This window comes from Stigmatopora argus, chromosome 16 (genome assembly GCF_051989625.1).
Source record: "Stigmatopora argus isolate UIUO_Sarg chromosome 16, RoL_Sarg_1.0, whole genome shotgun sequence".
Classification (NCBI taxonomy): Eukaryota; Metazoa; Chordata; class Actinopteri; order Syngnathiformes; family Syngnathidae; genus Stigmatopora; species Stigmatopora argus.
This window is the reverse complement of record NC_135402.1, coordinates 932,922-955,108: the sequence shown is the minus strand read 5'-3', so window position 1 is coordinate 955,108 and position 22,187 is coordinate 932,922. Positions and strand designations below refer to the sequence as shown.

The window sequence follows — 22,187 nt, the reverse complement described above, 5'->3', positions numbered from 1 at the left end:
TCAAATATTCCGTAATATTTTCTCCATTCGACACAAATGACACCATATTTATATGCGTACACACATTGGATTTAAAATAGAGTGTGCAGTGATTTATTTGAAACTCAGAGAGACTCGAGTCTTTCGGCGTTGCCGCCAAGCCGAGTGGCGTCGTGGCGTGGCGTGGCTCGGAGGAGTGCGTCGGCGGGCGTGACAAAAAATTCCGTCCCCGTAACCCGTCTTGGCGGGACGCGTGGAAAAAGAAAATCCTCGATCGAGCCGAACTCCGTCCGTCATACCTTGCGTACGTGGGATTCGCGTCACGTTAACAATAGCGCGGCCGTTAGCCGTTTTCCTTCCATAGCACCAAGTGGATGCTGTGGTCGGGCATGCTGGTGGCAAACACCAGTCCGGAATCATTGTCGCCGTCCAAGCCGTTGAGCCAAGAGGTCACGCCGGCCAGGAAACTGGATCCGCGTTTGGACTTCCTGTACGGCGGCAAGGGCCAGCGGCCCGATATGGACTCTGTCCTTAGATCCATCACGTAGAGGAAATGGTTGTCAAAAAGAAGGGCAAACACTTCTCCGTAGCTCAGTAAGGACAAGTTGGCTGGATCTTGCGCTTTTATCACCCTGACAAAAAACAATAAACAAAAAACAAGGCTGATGACAGAATATCGACGGGGTTGGCAAGAAATATTCACTTGTTTTTGCTCTTAAATTATTCTTTGTCAATAAGAAGTAGTACACATCTATGTTCGCGAATCAACACTTTAACAAAACAAATGGCTGAGTGTTAAGACCTACCGTATGCATGCATGTACATCTATCTGTGTATGTATGTATATATGTGCTTATATATATGTGTATGTATGTATATATATATATATATATATATATATATATATATATTTATATATATATATATATATATATATATATATATATATATGTGTGTATGTACACATATGTGTATGTATGTATAGAAATGTGTAGAAATACCAGGTGCGATGATTTTTCTTAAGATCTTCCCTTCAAAGTAACACATTTGTACTCCCTATTAAAACCATGAATATGGAGGTGAAAATTGTCAATCAGGGGGCGTCTTATACGAGAGAAATATTCAATTTCAACGATTTTAAGGCAATTTTAAGGGTGCGGTTTATACGAAGAGGTGGTCAATATGCGAGAAAATACAGTAATCATCGACTAGTCATAAACTCCCACCCGATTTTTATATTTAAGGCAGAGTGAGAGAAATTGTGAGCAAAATGAGAAAGGTCATTATATTTTCTTCTATTTCATTTGAATTGAATTGAATTGAATGCTTTTGGCGTTTTTCAAATGCAAAATGGCGGCCAAAAGATTTTACCTGAGAATCTCAAAACTAGCAAAGTCCCACTGATACACGCCGATGTCAGAGCTGCAAACGATGTGTCGTCCGTCAAACTGCAAACGAGGCTGAAGGCTGATGCTGCGGTTCTCCGACACCGACAACGTCTTTAAGCACTTGCAGTTGATTTCCTTTCCAATAGGCCAGACCTAAAAGAGGGAGTGGAATTTTGGAACCGCGTGACGGCAAATGTCTCCCATGCTATCCTCAATGTGTCCTCAATTTGACCGTCCAAAGTCACACATGGTAAACAACGCGCACTCTTTCTTGTTTCAAAAGCACGGATACGATACTGAAGACTTTGTAGATCCATTTTCCAAAGGCAAACTGGATCTAAATCCTCTTCAACATCCGCGTGACGCGATACGCCGAAGACATCCCAATTACCTTAATTTCATACTTATCAGCACTTAGGAGGATGAAATCACCGGGGCTGTGCACCACAGATTCCACTTCGCTTTTTTGTAGTATCACCTGTATAAATATAAGCATTAAAAAAAGTCAGTTGACTTCACAAGTGGAAGGTCACTGGCTCAAATCCAGCTTGGAGCACATAAAACTGGACTTCCTATGAATGAAGAGGATAATTCTGCTCCTTGTTTTTAGCTAGAACAATCAAGACATTTTGGAAAAAACACCCCTTATTATTATCATTATTTTTTTAAACACTACATACAATTCTGTAGCTTTATATTGTGTTCAAAATTGCAGAAACTCGACTCAGATTTGGACATTTGTTGGAGCCAATATTCAAATTCATTCTTGAATTTGCATACTTTTTATTTTTTATTTCTACAAGTCTCATTTTTCTCCGATAGAGTGATTGGAAACGATATTTCACAAATTGAACAGAAAACCAATCAGCTGGCTCAAAATATTGACTTTTTTGCCATTTGGCTTCACCTTTTTTTGCTTTTATTTGAATCTTTAACCACTTAAATGGACAGAATTTGTGGGGTTCGGTTCAATTTGCATCACAACCGTAAGTTCCTGACTCAAGATTGCACTGTACAGATAGGGGGACAGACCTTGGTGACCCATTCGGTGTGTCCAATCAAAGTGTTGAGACAGGCGCCAGCCGCCAAAGCCCAAACCTTGACGGAGAAGTCAGCAGAACCGCTCACAAGCACGTCCGTTTCGTCGTTGTAGTCCACACTGAAAACTGAGCAGACACGGACCAAATTTTTCAAATTTGTTTGCAATTTTGAAGCAAAATCCAACCTGGAATCATGTTTTGTTGCTCAAATAAAAGACGGTTATGTCGATCGAAAATGATGCTGGAAATAAAGCCTATTCAAAAAAAAAATAGCCCGAGAAAATTGCCCTGAAAAAGGACCATCCAGGAAGTTGTCTAATAAATAAATATTATTTATTTATATATTTATTAATTAATTATTTGTAGTGTTTTCACCTTCTTGTTACTGCAACAAAGTTAATTTCCCCGAGTATGGGATGAATAGAGTTTAATCTAATCTAATGATATATTTGTTATAAGATAAATGTATAAACATTTAATTAAAAATATATTATTTTTAAAAACAATATAAAATATTTCAAAAAATATATTTATTTATATAAAAAGTATATAAATATATTTATTTATCTAAGAAATATATATATATAAGAAATACATTATATTTATTAATATACCTAAGAAATAAATTATATGTATTTATATATCTAAGAAATAATTTTCATTTATTTATATATCTAAGAAATAAATTATATTTATTTATATATTAAAGAAAGAAATTATATTTATTTATACATCTAAGAAAGAAAGAAAATCTCCCCCCCAAGTAAGTTTAATGTCGCACTACATGCAGCAGATGGCGTCAATGCACCAATTTCAGATCTGTCCCATTTGTGAGTGCACATTTTCAGCCTATTTTGGTAAAATTAACCTTTTGGCTTTTTTCAAAAGACATCAGGAGAAGAGAATTATCCCAGCAGACTCAAACGACACGACATGTAGACCCACATTTTTTTTTTAAAGCATAGCTGACACATATCTAGTAAACTAGATGACTAGTCATGTGGCCCTCGGAGGCCTTCCTGGTCCCCAAAATGGAGACCACGATGTCAAAATGTTCAACCAACCTGCTCCAGTGTGTCCACGAAACTGCTGAATTTTGTTCCCCGTGCTCCACTCCCAGCATGCAATGGTATTGTCAAAGGAACCAGTCACGAGCTTCTGCTCGTCAAACTTGACGGTGGCACAGGTGTGGGTCTGAATTCCATAAATGCACTGCCCGGTACGAACATCCCATAATTTCGCCGAAAGATCATCAGATCCTGGTGAAGAAGAAAAAAAGAAAACATACAGTTAGTGGAGCCAAAAGGATCAATTCAATTGCAGGGAATGCCTATATTGTCATTATACAAGTACAATGACCCTAAAGTGCACACATAAATATGTAGTAATAAAAACATTTATACGATAGAGATGAAGTGAGGCAAAGTGAAATCGTTTAGCTGTTCTTTACAAAATAAGACTGACGAACTAACAAGGAAGGAAAAAAATGCTTACTGCTAGAATTTAATTAACAAAAAACAATTTCCCCCAGAAAAAAAACGCGATGTAGTGAAGCCGCGATATTCGAGGGATTACTGTAATTTCTAATTTCACCTCACGCATGGACTAACCTGGCATTGCTTTTATTTTGAAGTCATTGTTATCTTCACGTGCATAATGACGCAATACGGAAACTTAACATGGCAGCAACGCGGTCAATGCACGGGACTTTTTTTATGTATTTTTTCTCTGGCCCTCCACAATATTTTCAGTTTCTCATTTGGCCCCTTATAAAAAAAGGAATTGGCCACCCCCAATCTAACCTATTCTAATTATTTGAAGATTCGTAAATATGTTACAATTTCTTCCATGGATGCTAAACATTGTAGCCATTGCAGAGTAACTGACGTATCTTTTAGCATGTTGCAAACGCCTTAGCATAGCGTACCTGTGCAGAGAAGACCATCCTTATAATACAGCGCATAAACACGAGCACTGTGACCGATAAGTGAGGATGTCTCAAAGGCCTTCTGATCCTTCAGTTGCACCATGCGCAGTTTCGCCTTAATGTAGACCCCCTTCCAATGGGACGCATCCGGGATGGACTCGTCAATTTTCCAGCCCAGTTCCCGACAAACATTCTGCCACACTTCTGTGCAAGAATTGATCACCTGTAGACAGAAAAAAAATGTTGGACTATTTGAACCACCTGAAATGATTCAAAATGTCGACTTTGGTGGGGATGCTTACTTTGTTCCATTGCTTGCAGACAAGGCAGCAAGTGAGTAAGGTCTGCGGATCTAACCAGCGTAGCAAATAGAAAGCCAGCTCCAGAGGAAGGAGTCGCAGAAAGTCACGTTTGAGCAGGGCCTCCAAGCCATTGGACAAATGACGAAGTTGGGCAGCACCACTCAGGGATATGATGTGGTCCAAAGACTGGTTGCGCTGCTGGTCATTCAGGGTGAGGAAAGTGGTCGAGACGGACTCCAGCCACTTCTGAAAATCTGCCTTCTCCATGAGTTGTCATTAGCGCAACCTGCAATACAGAGAAAGAAAAATAAATAAACAGAATGGCATTAGAGGGTCGTTCAATTTCACTCTTTTTTATGTTAAAAATACACCACCCAATGCAAATGTTAAAAAATATCTGCAGACTTCATGTCTTAAATTCCACAAGCCTGTAGCAGTACATGACAATACTACTAATTTGGAATTAAAATAGTATTAGTACCCCGTTACAATTTGAGCTAATTTCCTGTAATAGACCTAAACAACATATTTAATACATTTTCACAATACCTGTCAGGGAATTTCTTTAACAGCGAATTCCTCATTTAAAGCGTCAAACATTTCACCATTAATTATAAATAGCACCCCCCTAAAAAAGACTTAAATAACAGGTTTATAACATGATTGTAGCGACTTAGTAAATGCATTGAAAATCACTTAACATGACCAACAAGTACGGTTCTACAAAACAGAACAGAATAGCGTTATCGTTTAACAATGAAAATGTTAATGGAAAAAGTACTAACTGGACAGTGGAAATCTTTATCGCCACATTTCTGCCATAGTTATTTTACTGTATAAAAAATCTTCTGCAGGAATGTAACCTGCCAGCAGTCAAGTTGAAATGCTTGCTCAACTAAGCTAGCTTCGTTGCTAGCGTTAGCTTATCCACCATGATAAAGGGAAGCAAATTCTTCTGTCAGAAAACGTTACATAATGCATTTAGTAGTCCGGTGTGGCGTCGCGTAGATTTTCCAAGTGCTATCGGAGAGAAATAGTCTCTGCGAATCCAGAATTCTTCTGTTTAAGGACGATAAAGTGTGTCAACTGGCTACTGTTGCAGATGTTTCCATTGGAATTGCAATTTTCTTCTACACACCGGCAGATTCGACACGCGGGCCGCTGCGTCCACAGAAAATAAAATAATCATTTAAAAATAATCACACATTTACACGTTATATTAAATTATATCGTGAAGAAGTAGAATATTTCTGGTCAGTCATTTGGGAAAAAAAAGACAAATGAACGTGAAAATAACCTTTATAACCTGTATTCTATAAATGTTACAGATATTTAAAACTTATTTTATAGTATATTTAGAATTTTGATGTTTATATTGTATCAAACTTGTGCTCAATAGCACAAGGATGTTTTAATTAGTCAGGCAGGGTTTACCATTATTAGTTTGAAATAATAATAATTTTTAAAAAAGGACATTCCAATTTATGTATTTCCAACTTTTTTATGTTCATAACCTTATTCCCTGAAAAACATATTCATTCTGTTTGGCAACGTGTTTGGTCCCCCCCAAAATATGTTTTGCATATATATTTTTTTGTATTTTGGAATTATATAATGTGTTTATTACTGTAACATCAATGTTTATTACATATCATGTATGTACGGTTGTTCCGACAAGCATTTTCGTTGTTTTCTCGCCGTGCATTGACATCTTTGACCGTACTTGTTTAAATTCGGCGTAGGCACGAATAAGCAGCAGAAGAAGAACAAAGACCAAAACGACGAAGAAGAAAAGGACACGAAGAAGAAAAATAGGTCACAAAGAAGAAAAAGACGAAGAAGATGAATACCATTGGCGCAACAATACACTGATCGTATTTCTGCCTGGAGTCGATCAGAAGAAGAATAAACGGATTAAAATTAACACCGATACCGAATCAAACACGGCTTAGCAATGCAGTTGGCTCTAAGCAAAACGTTTGGTCAGAAGCCAGTTAAATTTCAGTTAGAACAAGATGGGGACTTTTACATGGTTGGTTCCGAGGTAATGTATCTACCGATGTTACGTTCATGTACCCTTTGTAATTTCCATAATTATAGACAAAAACGACAGATTAAAACAAGTGTACGTTAAAGTTAATTCATGTTTGGGGGTATTTTAGCATTGTTCTGCAAAGCCGAGTTAAACGAATTCCATTCTATTATCTTCTGTACCGCTTATCCTCACGGTGGTCGCGGGGGTGCTGGAGCCTACTTATCTATGGGCAAGGGTCGGCTTACACACTTGCAGAGTTGTGCATTTGGAATGGAAAACGAAGAAAAAATGCACAGTATGCCTGCATGAAGTCTGGATCTTATGGAATGAATCCATGTGAACTGTTATTCCTTGCAGACTTTCAAAATAAAATAAATAAATATATAACATTCCCTTTTGTTAAGGTCAGTCAGCTGACTGCAGGTTCAGAATGGAGTTCTTGGATCGAAAAGAATCATCGAGTTTTCGTGCGAACTGACTTTTTGTGTTTTTTTAAGGTTGGAAATTATCTGCGTATGTTTCGAGGCTCCTTATACAAACGATACCCATCTTTGTGGAGGAGGCTCGCTTCGGTGGAGGAGAGGAAGAAAATTGTAGCATCATCACATGGTGAGCTTCTCATCCTTAAAATCCTTAGTATTATCTCGTCTACAAAATGGCGACCACTCCATATCACATAGCAAAAATAACCAATGTGGAGATATTTTTTTCAATGCATCTCGGGCTCTTTGACATTTCAAATTGCTATTAAAAATGCTCTAACACATTAATTTGAAAGAATAATCCGGAAGATATTCCCCTCTCCGTCCAATTGTAGCCACCAGCGTCACTCTGCTGAAGGCATCTGAGTGCGAGGAGATCTTTGAAGGTAACGACGACAAATACAAAGCGGTGTCTATCAGCACGGAGCCACCGGCGTATCTCAGGTATTTCTTACTTACAGCAAAAATATTGACATTTACCATTTCTGGTGTAGCCGTTTTGCCGTTCAACCTCTATGACGTCAATTTTTTGTCTTTCCAAGGGAGCAGAAGGCCAAACGAAGCAGTCAATGGGTCCCCACGCTGCCCAACAGCTCCCACCATTTGGACGCCGTGCCTTGTTCCACCACCATCAACCGCAATCGCATGGGTCGAGACAAAAAGAGGACCTTCCCACTGTGGTAGGAGGTCGTAACCACTGGAAAAGTTCTCCGCGTGTCTTCTTATTGTCAAGCGTCTTTTTATTTTGCTCATTTTCTTAACAAGGACTTGAAGCTAGTGTGCATTTGAGTCATTTTCAAGTCAAAGTTAGCTTCAAAGCTAGGCATAGAAATGTTAAAATGTGATCATTGTCGCTGCTTGGCCCCAAAAAACTGGTTTTCTTCCACCCCAAAACCTGCTAAAAAGCAGTTATGTTGATCCTGCATTAAACACGTCAAATTTTCCATTTTTTAACTCTATCTCGCTACACGTCAAATCTTCAACCAATGGCTTTTCGTCCCCCAGCTTCGACGATCACGACCCCGCCGTGATTCACGAGAATGCCGCGCAAGTGGAGGTGCTGGTCCCCGTTCGCTTGGACATGGAGATCGACGGGCAAAAACTCCGAGACGCCTTCACCTGGAACATGAATGGTCAGCCATGTCCTTTTTTTCTTGATTTAAATCTCCTTTAACGTCTTGGTCAACTTGGATGCCATTCATTTCCCCCCCTCTCCGGGACAGAAAAACTGATGACCCCCGAGATGTTTGCGGAAATCCTGTGCGACGACTTGGACTTGAACCCGCTGACCTTTGTCCCCGCCATCACCTCGGCCATCCGTCAACAAATCGAGTCGTACCCCACCGACAGCATTTTGGAAGAGCAGGCGGACCAAAGAGTCATTATCAAGGTGGGTCCTAAATTTAAAAAAAAAAAAATTGGATTCAAACCTTTTAATATATTTCAGCAACACGCTTATTTATTTACCCATTTATTTATTTATTACCTATTTATTGATGTCTAAAATGTCTTTTTCTGTGTCTGTATTCTCACCCTCTTGCTACTGTGACAGTGAAATACCTATTTTTTTATTTTTTTATTTCTCTTTTGAATGCAGCTAAACATCCACGTGGGAAACATCTCCCTGGTGGACCAGTTCGAATGGGACATGTCAGAACACGAGAACTCTCCCGAGTCCTTCGCCTTGAAGTTGTGCTCCGAACTGGGTCTCGGGGGGGAATTTGTCACCACCATTGCCTACAGCATTCGAGGACAACTGAGCTGGCATCAGAGAACCTACGCCTTTAGGTAACCTAACCGCTAGTTGTGGCGAGCTACTCCACTCTTTTTGATGGTCTGGATGTCAGAAGAAAAGTGCTTTTGTTGTGTTTCTGTAAGAGCGCCCACAACGGCAGTTGTTTGTTTTTAAAGTCATGTTGGATGTATTTGTTGTTGTTGTGGTGGATTGCAGCGAGAACCCGCTCCCCACTGTGGAGATAGCCATTCGTAACACGGGGGATGCGGACCAGTGGTGCCCTCTGTTGGAGACCCTAACCGATGCTGAAATGGAGAAAAAGATCCGAGATCAAGACAGGAACACCAGGTGAGGAACATGCTGCGGCTCATTCGTACTCTAATATACTCAATTAAACGCTTTCATTTTTATTCGCCACAAAACCAAATCAAATCAAAAGCCTTTATTGTCATTATACACAGCTGCGTATAACGAAATTAGTGTTATTTTTTTTAAAAAGCCTCGCAGATGTTCGTAAATAACAATAAGACTGAGAAAACAAAACACCAAACTGGAGAGCAAAGAGCCACTGCACCCGTGCGGGCCGCCATCTTGGATCCAGATCCAAAAATCAAACCAGACGTTTGAGTTGTGTGCTCAACTGCGCTTTCATTGGTTGATTGGCCCCCCGCCATTAAGTTCATCAGGAACTGTAAAATGGCCAAAAGCAACAGGAATGACGGCTAATGGGTCAACTTTTTGGCCCAAAAAAATGCACAAACTGGTCCGGCCCCCCAAGCAAACCGAACATGACACCCCTGACGTGCTGAAATGTCGAGTATTTGAGTTGACGGTTTGTGTTTTCACAGACGTATGAGACGACTGGCCAACACTGCTCCCTCCTGGTAGAAAGGATGGATATCCGTCTGGCATCTGTCCTACAAGAGATGAAGAAGTTCACCAGGAAATACACACAGCAAAACTTTAGTCGCAATGTTTTCACAACAAAGGACTCCCATTTGACCACATATTCAATTCCAATCCCACTTTTTGACCTTGAATGCAACCATTCTCCATCAACAAAAATGTCACTCCTGTTAGTAGCTTCGATGTTTTTTTTTGGTGTACAACTTTGCCCAAATATGGTCATCATGCTTAAAAGATCCAAGATTACTCATTATACTCACACATCCATGTGTATTGTACTCTTATGAAATGCATAATATCCACTGTTTTGCTCTATAAACAGACAACAAAACAAAAACATACTTTGTGCTATGCATCGAAGCACTTTTTTTGTTAGAAGGCGGACCAGAGCGCATTTAATGACCATTTAAGAAATTACAAAATACCTTTTTTTCCTCCTAATGTAGACTAAATTTTTAGTATAAAACACATTGGAATGTGATTGGCTGAAAAGTCCAAATAGGTACCATCATTGTTCCCTGTGGCCTTATGTGGCTGTTTTTAAAAGGCGGAAATGATACAGGTTGCTTTAAGATGTCTATATTTAGTCTTTAGGTCCATAGATGTTGTTCCGTAGCATGCTTTAATACCTAATTCACAATGTAGTCTATGTTTTTATTTTTTTGTTATTACATAGTTGCTGAAAGGATGATATTTTGATGATTCTGACATTTTTCACGAGCATCTCCATGATTGTTAGACATTTATTTTGCTTGTAGTCGTCCATTTTTTTGTTTTTGAATGGAAACGCAATAAAAGAACTTGCTCAAATGTAGTTTCTTTCATAAAAATGTGTTGCTTCTCACTGTGTTTTGACTACGTCATGACAAGAGGACTATGGTTCTTTCCACTATTCAGCGCTCTTTTAACTGAAAACCGCAATTTTTGTAGCTATTTTCTTTCTAAGGGTTTCGGTCATCGTTCTAGTTTATATAGTACTTTATTGGACGCGGACTTTTTAACCAGGTTGTTAGTGAAGAAGCATAACCGCAACGCATGATAACAAGTGTGTTTCCATCTAAAAAGATTTTACTTTGAAAGACTGACCCGGATGTAGCCGGACTCAGAACCGGTTTTTGAGTAAACGTCGAGGAAAAGATGCTTTCAGTGGCCTCTCCGAAGATGGAATAGTGTCCAGTCCAGTGTCTATATCCAGCTTCGGATTCGGTGCCATTATCAAGCATCATGCAACGCAAGGTGTGCTAAATCGCTAGCTCTCTATTATCTTGTTTTAAAAAATCACTTGTTGTGAATCACTGTTAAATAGCCCTTCAACTGACAAGGTAACAATAATGAACTCACGTCGTTACTAGTAAGCGATGCCCATTGTGTTTGGACCTTCATTTTTTTGAATGCCACAGCGGTGTATAAAGTCCACGAACGAAATATTTTTGGGGGGTACTCACTCATGTGTGGTAGTAGGCGTAGCCATTTCTGGCAGATCGATGTTAACGTGGAGATTTGCTCGTAATCGATCTGCAGGGACGTATATTTGCTTTACATGGTTTGCATGACTCACGCTGAGTTTAATGTTCATTTTCACGGTGGGATATTTTGGACTCGTGATAGCGAGGTTGCGAGCTTCGTGTGGTGGTGGTGGCGGCTTTGTCCCGTTGAGGGAAGCTGCAATTCGTTCCTCTGCAAACGCCCGTTCACTACCGAGCTTCGACGTAAGACATTTTTCATTGATGAGAACCGGTGGACGTGTTTCCGGTTTCTAGTCAAGGACATATTTAGCAATACGGCGGGACCTTGAGATACGAGTAGGAAATTGGGAGATAGATTCATTCAGTGATTATATACTCAAAACACTCAAAAAAAATGTATTTTTCCTCCATTAAAGTCAGTTATTTTTAAAAAAAAGATTGAATTACAGTCCAACTGTGGGGGAAGTAGCCAACCATTTTCAAATGTAATTACTATATTTAATTTAAAAAAACAGATTGTGATAAAAAAAAATGTCTATGCAAAGTACAGAGAGGAATACGTTTATTTACATTTGAGGTTAAATACGTCAACAGTAATTTTACACTAAATTCCAAAGTCCTCTCTATTTACCATTTTATTGTTTATCATAACTACATCATTATTATTATTATATATTTATTTATTAACTTACTTATTACCTATCTATTTATGTCTAAAATGCCTTTCCAATTTCTGCATCCTCACCCCCTTGCTACTGTGACAACGCAATTTCCCGAATACGGGATTAATAAAGTTATCCAATTACCTTGAATGAATTCATATTTATGCAATTTTCGGCCATATTGCTCAACCATGCCGCTCTTCCTATAAGCAGTCTTTTCTGTGTGCATCTCTGTTTTGCTTCAGGATTAAATGATTGCCGTCATGACTGGCGCCGAGACGGAAGATGACATTCCTTTTGGTGAAAGGAAGACGGTCACAGATTTTTGCTATCTCCTGGACAAATCCAAACAACTTTTCAACGGCTTAAGGTGAGACGTGACGTCCTCCGTGTCTTTTTGATAGTACGTACAAAGAGTCCAAATCCATCTTGTCCATTCCTAAGCACTCTTTGAATGTCATATCCTTTGTCAAAATCCACTTTAGCTTTTTAAAATCCTCCACAGACCCCAAAATTGATGCTAAAGATGTCCATACAGATTTAAAAAAATGCCCGGATGAGTTGCAAAACATGTTCCAGATGACCAGATCGGTCCAATTGATGGATTAATTGTCGTGATAATCTTATTGGTTCATTGGACTGAATAATATGAATGCACATCTTTGAAAAAAAATAAATAAATAAAATAATATATATATATATATATATATATATATATGTATGTATGTATTTTTTTGTAGAGACCTTCCCCAGTATGGACACAAGCAGTGGCAGTCCTACTTTGGCCGTACTTTTGATGTCTACACCAAGCTGTGGAAATTTCAGCAGCAGCACAGGTTTTCATATCGATCTATTTATGTATATTTATATCCGTAATTTTGAGGATACACGGCTGAGCGATCCTGCACTTTTGTGTACCGTAGTTATTCGAGTATAATGTGCACCTGTCATTTGTGACTAAAAATTGGTATATTTTATTTCTCCACCTTTTCTCACCAACAAAACATTTACAATTTGAAATCCTTAGTCTAATTCATTATCATAATATTTCTAATTTTTCAAAGTCTGATTCATCATCATCAGACTCACCAAACAATTGATTCCATTCTTGAGTTCTTTTTTTCCCAAGTGTCAATAGACCGGGCTCTCGCGCCCCACCTGGCGGACAAAGACAGCTTGTACGTCTCCCATTATACATTTTTCACACAAATTTTGCTTCTTTTTTTTTTTGGTACAAATTTTTGCACGTTATACTCGAATAAATACGGTACATTGAACACTGATTCTGAATTTAGTTTCCTATCAATAATGATGCTGTATTTTTGGACAGGCAGGTTCTGGACACCCGCTACGGCTTGAAGAGATGGCAGATTGGGGAAGTTGCATCCAAGATTGGACAGCTTTATTACCACTATTAGTGAGTCTTTTTTTAAATTTTATTTTCCCTGGTTTGGTCATATGAGGATTTGCCTTTTTTGTTCTGAAATAAGTTGGGATAATTTAACGTACCTTTACTTACAAATGCCTCTAAGTACGAAATTTTCAGGTTCTGAAACCCGTTGAAATGGCCCAACATAGAAAAAAAATGCATTTTTTAATTCATTATTTTATTTTGAAATTGTCCCATAATCTGTGCTAAAACTTGTATACTTTGGCAGTCTCCGTACGTCGGAAACAAGTTACCTGAACGAGGCATTTTCTTTCTACTCGGCCATCCGTCAGAGGTCCTACTACTACCAAGTCAACCGAGAGGACAGGTTTGTGTCGACCGTAGTCTCTGTGTGGCTTAGAGTTGTTCATAAAGCCAAAACAGTGTACTAATAACAGAATTTAGCTTTACAACTTAGCATGACATCAACTATATTATGATAATAGCGTTTTTTAAAGTCATATTTACTTTTTGTCATGTCTTCTAGGCCTGAATTGGTTGTGAAGAAGCTCCGATATTACGCTCGATATATAGTTGTGTGTTTACTGCTCAACAAGATGGACTTGGTCAAGATTTTGGTCAAGGTATGAAAGAAAATAAGTGCTCTGTACTTCATAGAATAAGTCAATTGTAATTGTTCCACCTATTAATGACTTATTAGTCCATATTTCCCTCCCCTAATTTTTTTGTCAATGGACGAAAAGAGGGACGTTACCAAATGACAGTAATCCCTCCATTATTGGGTCTTCACTACCTGGCGATTTTTTTCCGCTATTAATTTGTATTATTATTTTATTATTATTTTTATTTTATTATTATTGTATTATTTCATTATTATTTTATTATTATTTATTTATTATTTTTATTATTATTTATTTATTATTTATATTATTATTATTTATTTTATTATTATTCTTGTTTTTAAATTATTATTTTGGTTATTGTTATTTTTTAATTTTTTTATTATTATTATTATTATTTTAAAGGTGGTTATAATAGACCCAACTTCGGGATTTTTCTATTATTGCGCCCATGTCTGGTCTGAATTAATCGCGATATTCGAGTGATTACTGTCTTATTTGTGTACTTTATTTCCCTTTTTAATGTGCTTTTTGACCCCCCATTTTTTTTACTGAAACATGCAGGAATTATCCGAAGAGATTGAAGATTACACTCAACGATTCAATACCGAGGACCAATTGGAATGGAACCTGGTACTTCAGGAAGTGGCGTCTTTCGTGGAGGTAACCTTCAACCCAAATGAAATTGGACAGCGGAACGTTCGCAGACGCCGTAAAAATATCCCGTCTTATCTCGGGGGTTCTTGGCGGAACCAAAAGTGCGACTTATAGTGCGGATTATGCATGGCTACTTTTGTGACGAGTGATTTTTTTGGGGTTGGTTTCAAACAGGCGGACCCCGTGGTACTTTTGGACGACAACAATTCTGTCACCGTCGTCAGCTATCGTCTTCAAGAAGGGGGCGTGCCTCCCTTGGAGCAAGGCATGGTGGTCGGGCAGTTGGTCCTCGCGGATGCCCTCATCGTCGGCAATTCCAACAGTCAGGTGACCCGTTTTTTTGTGCATCCCCCCCATCTTTGTGGGGTCTCGAACCCAGTTACGGGTGAGCGCCATCATTTCTAAAGTGAAAAAAAAATAAATTGCCCTTGTAAAGATTGTAAAGAACATTTTCTGAACCGATTATTCTCATCAAGAGGGTGCCGGAGCCTATCTGAGGCCCAGCCAATCGCTGAGCGCTTATAGACGGACGCCCCTGTGGCGTTCAATGTCCTCATAAAGAAGGGGAAATGTCATTTCCCTCACCACGGGAAGTTGTTTTTTGAAAGGTGGATCATTTCTACTGAAAATTACGACAAAGTAAAACCCGCAAATTCACTAATGAAGTATAGAAGTGGATAAATGATAGCTGAGGGGCTCGGGAATCCATTTTTGAACTCAATTTGGCTGACACGCCGGCCATTTATTCCTTTTGGTGATGCTAGCCTTGAGGGAGGAAGTTGCTCCAGAAATGGTTTAATCATGTGGTTTTTTTTTCATAATGACTGACACTATTTCTTCAACGTTTTCTCGTCTCTGCTAGATTGAAATGAAAAAGTGTATATGATACTCATTTTAAGAGCTTTTCCAAAGTGTCTTTTCGCGTTTTCATTCGATGTGATATTTTTCCTGCTCTTTTTTGTTGTTTTCTTTCAAACAGAGCCAACTGGCTTCCTGTTCCTTGTCGTTTAAATAAAGTTTTTCATTTTTTGAATGTTGTCTTTTCTTTGCCTTTTAGGTGAAGTTCAGCGAATTGACCATCGACATGTTCCGCATGCTTCAAACTTTGGAGAGGGAGCCGGCAAATCTTGCCACGCAGACGTCAAAACAAGGAATTCTGGTAAGTAAGAAAGCCACAAAAAAAGAATTTTGGCTTGATTGTTTTTAATTTTGCTATTTCACGAGTCCACTGAATTAATTAATCAAGCTATTATTGGTGAACAAAAAGCATTTCAATAAATCCACCCGATAAAAATGATAACTTTGGATGTACATTTCATTCAACAAAAACACGATGGAACAGACTTTTAATTTTTTTTTTTAATTCCTTATTTTTGAATGAAAGAAGAAAAATCGCCTAATAAAAATAATCTGTGACAAATTTTATTTGCTCATAATTGGGAGTAATTGCAGTGTAAATAAAAGTGAACATTGTTGCCGGTACGTATTTTGGAGAATATCCACAATTCTGCTTTTGTTTTGAAATGCCATTGTGTTGAGTCGATGAAGATTGAATAACATTTTATGCGCAAGTCATGCAGAAATATTGTCCATTCCAATTGATTTCCAAAGCCCAGCCACTTTGCAATGGTGTGTGTTTCCCCAGGAACCCTCTGAAAAGCCGGCCAAAAGGGAAAACCCTCACAAGTATCTGCTTTACAAGCCCACCTTTAGCCAGCTTTTTACCTTCCTGTCTGCCTCCTTCAAAGTAAGTGTGGCTAGTCTTCCTCTTTTTTAGCAAATGATTCCACAATGGGCCGTAGTGGGTGCGCGTTTTCGTTCCAACTCGGAAGAGAAAATCTTTTGCCGTCCTACAAGTGCAATCAGTGGATTGTCGTCAGGTGCATTCTTGTTTCCGTGGCAACCAGGTGTGTTAAAGTGTCACTGTTGGATCGCTTAGAATTAAGGAAAAAAAAGAATTCCAACTTAAGCTTGACCCTTGTGAGGATAAGTGGTTCAGAAAATGAGGGGATATTTACTTCCATTCATTTTCAAAACCCTTATAATATTTGTAGTTTTGTTTATTAATGTTTTGTTTCATTTCTCACGTTGCTCGTTAACGCCACTCGTGTCTTTCGTAATTGACCACATTTTGAAATCCTTTCGATTGAATTGAATTCAATGCTTTAAATGGCATTATATTGAGGTAAAAAGCTTCACCGAGTGCACAAATAACAACAACAAACAAACAGACGAATAAATAATCCATAAATAATAACAATAATTAATAAATAAATCACCAATGAATAAATAAGTCATCGACATGATATGTAATCAACAACATAAATAAGTAGGGAAGTGCACAAGTAACAACAACAACGATAAACAAACAAATAATCAATAATTAATAATGATAAATTAGTCAAAATGTCATCAATATGTAGTAGTCAAAATTGATATAGAGATTTAAACGGGGTTTAGCGTCATCTTATTTTTAAACTGCAGCAAAAAGACTGGATAACGTCAAAGCTTTAATTTTTTTTCACCTTGAACAGTCAAATATGACTGTCGCTTTTTATCTATGTATATTAATTTATTTAGTTGTATGACATCAATGCTGGTTTTATTTCAGGAATTGCCAGCAAACAGCGTTTTGCTGGTCTACCTGTCAGCAACTGGCGTTTTTCCATCTATCCATTCAGACTATGAAGGTGAGTGGATTATTCTTATTATTATGACGTCATTAGGTCATCATAACCGAAGAAAAAAAATATCCTACATTTATTTTATTTTTATTCTTTCCCCTCTAGGACCGTTTGATTTCGGCGGCGTCCTGACAAATTCCAACCGAGACGTCGTCAACGGAGAGGCCACTCAGAAGCGAAATCAGTCTCAAAAGGAAATGCACTGGTGAGTAAAACAACCGCGAGATGTCAATTCAAAACGAGGGTGTCTGGGGGTAGAGGGAGGAGCGCTTTGGTTCCAACCCATTAAGAAGTCAACTTTCCACCGGTCTGGAATGTTACAAGTGCAATCAGCGGATTGCAGCCAGGTGCTTCTCGTAGCACAACCCCCGTGGGTTCAACTCTGCGTCTGCTGGAGGGCTTGAAACCCAAAAAGCGAGGAGTGTGGAGTTTGCATGTTCTCCCCGGGCCTGCGTGGGTTTTCTCCGGGTACTCCGGTTTCCTCCCACATTCCCAAGACATGCATGGTAGGCTAATTTAGCACTCCAATTGCCCCTAGGTATTAGATTGAGCATGAATGGTTGTTTTGTCTCCTTGTGCCCTGCGATTGGCTGGCGACCGAATAAATACAGTAAATGGCGTTTCCACACCAAAGATAGCACACGTGTTTGCGGTAGGATTTATAATGAATATTTAATGACGTTAATTGAATGAATATCCCTCCTGTTGACAGTCTTCATCCTGGTGACTTACTCCCTTTTACCCGCAAGCCACTTTTTATCATTGTGGATTCCACAAACAGCACTTCTTATAAGGTATGTTCGTCAATCATTTGACCTCCCAAAATATTTTAAATGATTTGTATTTATTTTTTGACCCCTTCTAGAATTTCACCAATATGTTTGGCCAACCTTTGGTATGCCTACTCTCACCTAAAGTATATCCCAAGACCGTCCAAGGTGTGTTGACGATGTTTTGTGCCTTTAGGACTCTTTTTTTGGTCACCTTCCAAATACCGTTTTTCGACGTTGTTCCGGGTCACGCGCTGTCATTGACGGTCTGAATCCCACTTTAGATCCGTCTCAACGCGGGAGTCTCTTCACCCTGTTCCTGTACAGCCCGCTCTTGGCTTTCCTCTCCGTGTGCGGCTTGAGCAGCGTCAGGCGAGAACTTTGGCACAGCGCGCAAGAATTTCTTCACAAAGTCCACCGCGACATCGGGCAAATGATCGCGCAATCGCCGACCATAGGTGCTTTCATCCGTTCAACTTTGTCCAAAATGCCCGTTCGTTCGAAAAAGAAAAAGAAACAAAAAGAGCCGTTCTTTAAAAAAAAGAGCCGTTTGTTCAAAAAAGAGCCGTTAGTTCAAAAAAGAGCCGTTAGTTCAAAAAAGAGCCGAAATGACTGAATTTCTTTGATTTTTTTTGTTCTTTTTCATCACCCCGACAGATCAAGCCTTTTTGCAATTCTTCGGTGACGAATTCCTTCGACTTCTGCTCATCCGCTTCGTCTTTTGTTCGGCCGCGTTGAGGCTGCATAAAGTGTTTCGGGTACGTCTCCAGTCTTGATCTTATCCCCAGAAATTATCTATTCATTTTCAGGGTGGTTTTTAACTACGATTACAGTTGTACGTCTACTTACAAAATGAATTGCTTCAAGAACTGTTTTTGTAAGTAGAGCAGTACTTTATATGTAAATTTTGTCATTTGGTCAATGGTCCTCAAAAAAATACCAACTAAACCCTTTAATAACCAACCTGAAGTAAAGCTCGCCACAAAAATGGTACCAGGACAATTTCAAAAGAAAATAATGGATACAAGAAATGCATTTTCAGGGGTATTTTCATAACGTGTATCATTTTTTTGTATGTTGGGGCACGCCAAAGGGTTTCATAACCTCAACATTTCTTACCTAGAGGCAGTCGTAATTAGAAGTTAGTTCACGTGCTTTTCAGTTCAGTCATTTTGTCTTCCTGCCTGTTCAGTTTTTTGTTTTTGTTGGACTTTCAGGAGGCGCAGAGCTTCCCCGAGTCGTACCCCGAGCTCCCCAAGCAAGACACGGTGGAAAACGGCGTTCTGCAGAGGCATATTTTAAAGATGGCCACCCTTCTGGACGTGCAGAACATGTTTTGGGACGATTCCGTGGAAGCCTACTGAGGTTCTCCTTTTCCCTTCTTTTTGCACACGACCAAATATCTCGCGTGGGAAAAGTCGACACACGCCGCATACTTTGAGGCCGAAGCCTTTTGTCGCATTGAATTCATTTTTGAAAGGATTTATATGCAGTAAATTGAGTGCAAAGGACTCATTTTAATCCGACTTTTAGCTTTTCAAACCAATGTAGTGCGTCACTTTTCTATAGCGCTTGTTCTCTATTTTGTTGTGGGGAACTGGAGCAAATCCCAGATGAATTTTGGCGCCGGCCAATCACGAGGACCAATTAAAGCGTCGGGTGGGAAACTCGGGAGAAAGCAGCCAACCAGCACTCACCCTTCGTAATAGGCCAGACAAAAACAGCTTTGTTCTGATTTAAAACATAAATAAGCACTGTATTTTTAATCGGTGAATGCAATTAACCTCAGCTGCACTGTTTGAAAAGGGAAGGAAAAAAAATAGGTCATAAAAATGATAATAATAATAATATTTACTTTGAGTGCCACATGAGCTTTGTTTTCTTGGCGTATTTTGTTCTTTTTTTTCCTTTTTTTGTTTGACTCGCACTCGATTGATTGAAAAATGAGCTGAAGTTGGCATTTTTTTAAAGGAATAAATACAAAATATCAATCGTTTGAGATCTTTGCACACAAAAATGGAAGATTAATCGACAATTGCAGTCTTCATTCGTCTCGCTTATGAATCTCACGGCTTATAAAATCGAAAATGTTGCTAAAATTATTTTCCTTTCTTATTTATTTATACACTTTTTCAAGATGTGGCACTCTAACACGTTTTTTTGTTTTTTTTTTGTGCGTGTTGAAAACGTTTGAGGCGAAATTTGAACGGAAAACATTTTAATAACTGAAATGACGCAACGTCAAAGACATGAAACCAGCATTATTAAACAAAAAAAGAATTATTTCACAAGTTGAAAGCAAAAAGTAAATATGGCAACTGAGTAAAATGTTTATCATGCAGTAAATTAGGAGAAACTATTTTTCATATCTATGCTGTTCCGGCTGTATCTGTGTACATAGAATGTATAAAAATGTCATGTCAAAAGTGTCTAAATGTTCTTTTTTGGCTTTTCAAAGGCTCATTTGAATATTAGCTTCTGCTAAAAAGAATCATACTTTGGATCACAAACATTTTGATTTATTTGTATGGTGTTTTGAACGTTTATGCCAAGATTTCAGAAGCTCAAAGAATATTTTTAAATATTACAACATGCTACGAGCTGGACTTCTTTTAATGATGTTGTTGTTTCCATGGAATATTTATTTGTTGCTATTTCAAACGCAAAATATTGTCCTCATTTAGAAAAAAGAATGCAATTTTGAAATGGTATGTTTTATTTTTATTTTTATTTTTTATATCACCAAGGCAGAATTAAAATGTATATTGTTGTCGGAAAGAATTTTAAAAGTAATGCAAGTTTGTTCATGCCTTTTATATGTTAAGAGAAGACGATCATGTTTTTTGTGATATGAATTTCTGAGATGATTAACCAATTTTAAGCGTTTGTTCAATTTCACGTAGTGCAACTTCATCTTTGTGTGTGATTGTGATGTTTTAAAGGATTTTAGTGATGGTCTCAATAGATGACATTGTTGAGAGAGACACATTTTTAGATCATAAAAAAAAGAAAAAAATGCCTGGAGAAAGGAAAATAACTTTAAAGATTCACTCGTATCCCACAACAAGCTTGCTCTTACCAGATTCGGATAGGATGTAGTATTTTATTATGCAACCTTTATTACAAATGCTATTGCACAAAAAAACTTGCATAATAAGTAGGATCATTTACTGCACTTCATATTGTCCTTTTTTTATGGCAACGAAGCACAAATGAGACACAAACTCTATCACACAAATCATTTAAATGTTTCTTATGCCTGTTTTTATGTCCTGTAGCCATTTTCTTTGCCTTTTCCATCTAGATGGTCTAAAAAAAGTGAGTTAATGTGATTTCTAATTATTGTCAAAAGTATTGTGAAAATTTCAGTTCAAAGAGAACATTGCACAGATGTTAATGTCTACAAGTAGCATGTTTGTTTTTATGATTAAGTGCCAAAGACTGGTGGTTTCCCTCTCACTAAATAGGATTTATTGTGTAATCTTGTTTCTGTGTTGCCAAAGTAAGACAATAAAATATGTTAATGTGCCATTCCAAAATGGACCTGTTCATTTCTAATTACTGAGTGGCTATTGTGAAAAATGACCACTAATAATTTAACTTTGTGTCTATACAGGTAGTCCTCCCTGCCTGTAGTGGGCTGGGATTGGCTCCAGCACCCCCCGCGACCCTTGTGAGGATAAGCGGTCCCTTGAAAGGCTCTCAATGGTACTATATACATCCAAATCTATATTATTATTCTTATTATAAATTAACAATAGCTTCTGGTGTCCCTTGAAGTTGTTCTCCAGAAAATATGCTAACTTAGTTCTCGATAGTTATGTTGAAAATAATTAAACCCCCACTTCAGTAAAGAGTTAAAAATAACTGAAATCTCCATTAACAGGTCAAAAAAGCACTCAAGTCCGATAAAGAAAATCCAATGTCCGATTTCACGAGGCATATTTCTTATGCTTATGAAGTTATGGGGGAAATGCCATGGTAACTTTCCTATGATAATTACCGTTTATTGATTTATTTATTTTACAATTTTCGTGTAAAAAATAATAATATCATTTTCCAACTCTTTGCGGAAGAGGGGGTACTGTCCATAACAGTCAGTGTCCAATACCGTGCCAGCATGTATGCAGTAGGGCGTGCTTTG

At 38.3% G+C, this 22,187-nt stretch overlaps 3 protein-coding genes across 3 annotated transcripts; 2 read left to right on the top strand and 1 right to left on the bottom strand.

Moving 5' to 3' along the window:
* Positions 1-77: 77 nt before the first annotated feature.
* On the bottom strand, positions 78-5,801 carry fbxw2 (F-box and WD repeat domain containing 2). The gene is made up of 8 exons (XM_077622432.1): positions 5,422-5,801; positions 4,637-4,922; positions 4,335-4,557; positions 3,472-3,666; positions 2,400-2,533; positions 1,759-1,845; positions 1,351-1,520; positions 78-611 (listed from the first exon to the last, which is right to left on the bottom strand). The coding sequence occupies exons 2-8, from the start codon at positions 4,901-4,903 to the stop codon at positions 323-325; spliced, it is 1,365 nt and encodes a 454-aa protein (XP_077478558.1). The 5' UTR covers positions 4,904-4,922; positions 5,422-5,801; the 3' UTR covers positions 78-322.
* Positions 5,802-6,429: 628 nt separating this feature from the next.
* On the top strand, positions 6,430-10,604 carry smarcb1b (SWI/SNF related BAF chromatin remodeling complex subunit B1b). Its single transcript, XM_077623447.1, has 9 exons — positions 6,430-6,680; positions 7,169-7,280; positions 7,489-7,597; positions 7,696-7,833; positions 8,159-8,286; positions 8,377-8,543; positions 8,751-8,941; positions 9,105-9,236; positions 9,737-10,604. The coding sequence occupies exons 1-9, from the start codon at positions 6,591-6,593 to the stop codon at positions 9,774-9,776; spliced, it is 1,107 nt and encodes a 368-aa protein (XP_077479573.1). The 5' UTR covers positions 6,430-6,590; the 3' UTR covers positions 9,777-10,604.
* Positions 10,605-10,891: 287 nt separating this feature from the next.
* Positions 10,892-21,568, top strand: scai (suppressor of cancer cell invasion). The gene is made up of 17 exons (XM_077623469.1): positions 10,892-11,030; positions 12,168-12,292; positions 12,663-12,758; positions 13,253-13,339; positions 13,581-13,679; positions 13,839-13,935; positions 14,497-14,595; positions 14,764-14,916; positions 15,647-15,748; positions 16,235-16,336; positions 17,201-17,279; positions 17,379-17,478; positions 17,986-18,067; positions 18,139-18,211; positions 18,328-18,501; positions 18,701-18,801; positions 19,261-21,568. Exons 2-17 carry the CDS (start codon positions 12,174-12,176, stop codon positions 19,405-19,407), a joined length of 1,710 nt encoding a protein of 569 aa, XP_077479595.1. The 5' UTR covers positions 10,892-11,030; positions 12,168-12,173; the 3' UTR covers positions 19,408-21,568.
* Positions 21,569-22,187: the final 619 nt, after the last annotated feature.

What these genes read in the sequence shown, in the direction of transcription:
- fbxw2 (XM_077622432.1), bottom strand. Translation starts at nt 4,903, where the DNA reads ATGGAGAAGGCAGATTTTCAGAAGTGGCTGGAGTCCGTCTCGACCACT. An exon ending in TCGTGGACACACTGGAGCAG is followed by an intron (nt 2,534 to 3,471) that starts GTTGGTTGAACA and finishes GTGTCTGCTCAG; the next exon opens with TTTTCAGTGTGGACTACAAC. An exon ending in ACACCGAATGGGTCACCAAG is followed by an intron (nt 1,846 to 2,399) that starts GTCTGTCCCCCT and finishes ATATTTATACAG; the next exon opens with GTGATACTACAAAAAAGCGA.
- smarcb1b (XM_077623447.1), top strand. Translation starts at nt 6,591, where the DNA reads ATGCAGTTGGCTCTAAGCAAAACGTTTGGTCAGAAGCCAGTTAAATTT. An exon ending in GAGCCACCGGCGTATCTCAG is followed by an intron (nt 7,598 to 7,695) that starts GTATTTCTTACT and finishes TGTCTTTCCAAG; the next exon opens with GGAGCAGAAGGCCAAACGAA. An exon ending in CAGAGAACCTACGCCTTTAG is followed by an intron (nt 8,942 to 9,104) that starts GTAACCTAACCG and finishes GGTGGATTGCAG; the next exon opens with CGAGAACCCGCTCCCCACTG.
- scai (XM_077623469.1), top strand. Translation starts at nt 12,174, where the DNA reads ATGATTGCCGTCATGACTGGCGCCGAGACGGAAGATGACATTCCTTTT. An exon ending in CAACTTTTCAACGGCTTAAG is followed by an intron (nt 12,293 to 12,662) that starts GTGAGACGTGAC and finishes ATTTTTTTGTAG; the next exon opens with AGACCTTCCCCAGTATGGAC. An exon ending in TATCCATTCAGACTATGAAG is followed by an intron (nt 17,280 to 17,378) that starts GTGAGTGGATTA and finishes TTTCCCCTCTAG; the next exon opens with GACCGTTTGATTTCGGCGGC.